General features: G+C 55.1%; 1 protein-coding gene across 1 annotated transcript in view; it reads right to left on the bottom strand.

Annotated features, from left to right (window-relative positions):
• Positions 1-2247: 2247 nt before the first annotated feature.
• EAH_00055680 (hypothetical protein, conserved) overlaps positions 2248-2758 on the bottom strand; it is a gene marked incomplete at both ends in the record, with an annotated part of 5605 nt that continues 5094 nt past the window's right edge. The window contains one exon of the mRNA XM_013393854.1: positions 2248-2758. This exon is cut by the window's right edge and continues 373 nt beyond it. Within this exon, the coding sequence (XP_013249308.1) occupies positions 2248-2758 (511 nt within the window).

The raw sequence follows: 2758 nt of genomic DNA, 5'->3' as shown, positions 1-2758 counted from the left end.
AATGAGGGCCCCATACAGGGGCCCCTAATGAGGGCCCCATACAGGGGCCCCTAATGAGGGCCCCCTACAGGGGCCCCCTGTGTGGGGCCTCTAATAAGGGTCCCCTTCGGGGGCCCTCTAATGAGGGCCCCCTCTATGGGCCCCCTAAGTGGGGGGCCTCTGATGGGGGCCCCTCTGAATGAATGGTGTCCCTGGGGGTCTTCTTTAGGGGGCCCCTCTTAAGGGGGCCGCCTAAAGAGGTAATATATCCTTTTTAGGGGGCCCCCTAAACAGGGGCCCCCCTAAAGAGGTTACCCTTTAGGGGCCGTCCCCTTTAGGGGCCCTTGATGGGGGGGCCCCCCTTTAGGGGCCCCCCGATGGGGGCCCTCCTTAGGGCGCTCCTGGTGGGGCCCTTCTTTAAGGGGGCCCCCTATGGGGCCCCCCTTAAAGGGGGCCCCTACCTATCAGGGGTTCCACTTGGTTTCTAAGTCATCATTGGGGCCTCCGTTTAGTTGGGGGCCCTAGCTTTTGATAGGGGCCCCTAGTAGGGGGCCTCCCATAGTAAAGGGCCCCCAATAAGAATAGGGGGCCCCTATGAAGATGAGGCTCCTGAATAGAATAGGACCCTCCTTCTCCTCTCTAAAGAAGGGCTGGGGAGAGGGGGGCCCGTCAAGGGGGCCCCCACTTACACTTCCCTTGGTTGATACCCCATAGGGGGGCCCCCTGTGCTGTGGGGGGCCTGAGGGGGGCCCCCCACCAGCTGGGGGGCCCCCCTGGCAGGGGGCCCCCCTGTGGGGCCCCCTGTTTTTTTGAGTTGTGTTCGTGTGGGGTTGACTGCAAGGGTTTTTTGTTTATTAATCTTCTCCTCATCCATTTGATGCTTTCTCATGTGCAGCAGCAACAGCAACAGCAACAGCAGTGTTGCTGCAGCAGCAGCAACGGAAGTAGCTGCAGCAGCAACAGAAGTAGCAGTAACAGCAACATAAGTAGCAGCAGCAGCAACGGCAACAGAAGTAGCAGCAGCAACAGCAACACAGTAGCAGTAACCAACAAAAGCAGCAGCAGCAACAATAGTAACAGCGACAGCAACAGAAGTAGCAGCAGCAGCAAAAAAAGTAGCAGCAGCAACAATAGCAACAGAAGTAGCAGCAGCAACAGAAACAGATGTAGCAGCAGCAGCAACAACATGAGTAGCGGCAGCAGCAACAACAGTAGCAACAACAGCAACAGTAGTAGCTGGAGCAGCAACAGAAGTAGCAACAGCAGCAACAGAAGTAGCAGCAACAGCAACGAAAGTAGCAGCAGCAGCAATAGAGATAGCAGCAGCATCAGTACTAGCAGCAGCAGCAACAGAAGTAGCTGCAGCACCAAAGAGGAGGAGGTGGAGAGAACCAGCAGCAGCAAGAGAAGCAGCATCAGGTACAGCAGCATCAGATGCAGCAGCAGCAAATGCAGCAGCTCTTGCTGCGGCTGCAGCAGTTCTTCCGCTGCAGCAGATTCAGCAGCAGCAGCAGCAGCAACAACAGCAGCAACAGCAAGACAACACCTGCTGCTTTGCATGCTCTTCTCTAGGGGTTCTTATTCAAATCAAAAGCGCAGCAGCTGCTGCTGTAGCAGCAGCTGCTGCTACTGCTGCTGCTGTTGTTGCTGCTGCTGCTGCCAGTCTCCACTAACAGCGCTGCGTTGAAGCTGCAGCAGCAGCAGAATCTGCTGCACCTGCTGCTGTACCTCCCCCTCTGCCGCTGCATCCACGACAGCAGCACAAGCAACAGCCGCAGCAGCAACATCTGGTGAGCATACAGCTGCAGCAGCAAGAGCCGGTGAGCTAACAGCTGCAGCAGCATGTGCTGCAGCAGCAACAGCTGCAACAGCAAAAGCTACAGCAGCAAAAGCTGCAGCAGCCAAAGCTGCAGCAACAACAGCTGCATTAGCAAAAGTTACAGCAGCAAGAGCTGCAGCAGCAAAAGCTGCAGTAGCAACAGTTGCAGCAGCAAAAGCTGCAGCAGGAACAGATTCATAAGCTGCAGCGTCTGTAGCCGCAACAGCTGCTGCAGCATCTGTAGGCGCAACCACATGCTGCAGCGTCTACAGCAGCAACAGCAGCAAACGCTGCAGCAGCAGCAAATAGCTAAGGAGGAGCGACATATGCCGCAGCTGCACTTGCTGCTGATGCGTGGGGCGAAACCCCAGTAGCTGCTAACAGAAAGCGTTGCTGCTGCTGCTGCTGTCGCAGCAGCAGCAGCAGCATTTGCTGCATCTGGTTATGCGTTACTGTTTCTTTTTGTTAAAGTTTTTTGTATTTGTTTGCTTCGGCATAGGGTCCTCAACTTTGCTGCCCTTAACTACTCCTTCCTGCTGCTGCTTTTGCTGCTGCTGCTGCTTCTGCTGCTGCCTTTGCTGCTGCTGCTGCTGCTGCGGCTGTCGTTGCTGCTGCTGCTGTTGGTGTTCTTGCCTTTGTTGGAGTTGATGGGGCTGCTGTTGCATGATTGGTTGTTTGTTCTGCTGCTGCTGTTGCTGTTGCTGCTGCTGCTGCTGCTGCTGCTGCAGCTGCTGCTGCTGCTGCTCCTGCTGCAGTTTGTTTCTTTGTTTCTGAGTTTCTCCGAGTCTATGCAGCAAAACTGTATCTCTTAAGATGGTCTCACCCCAGTGCGGCTCTATATTATTTGCTTCTTCTTTAATATACTGCAGCTCTTTACTAAGATCTTCTTGTGCTGCAGCAAAGCTGCACCAGGCCTGCTGCTGCAGCAAACCATGCCTATACAGTCTGTACTTCGCATTG

The sequence above is a fragment of the Eimeria acervulina genome, genomic scaffold (genome assembly GCF_000499425.1).
Source record: "Eimeria acervulina Houghton genomic scaffold, Eah_scaff1111, whole genome shotgun sequence".
Lineage (NCBI taxonomy): Eukaryota > Apicomplexa > Conoidasida > Eucoccidiorida > Eimeriidae > Eimeria > Eimeria acervulina.
Note: the sequence above shows the minus strand (reverse complement) of the source record. Positions and strands in the feature narration are given on the sequence as shown.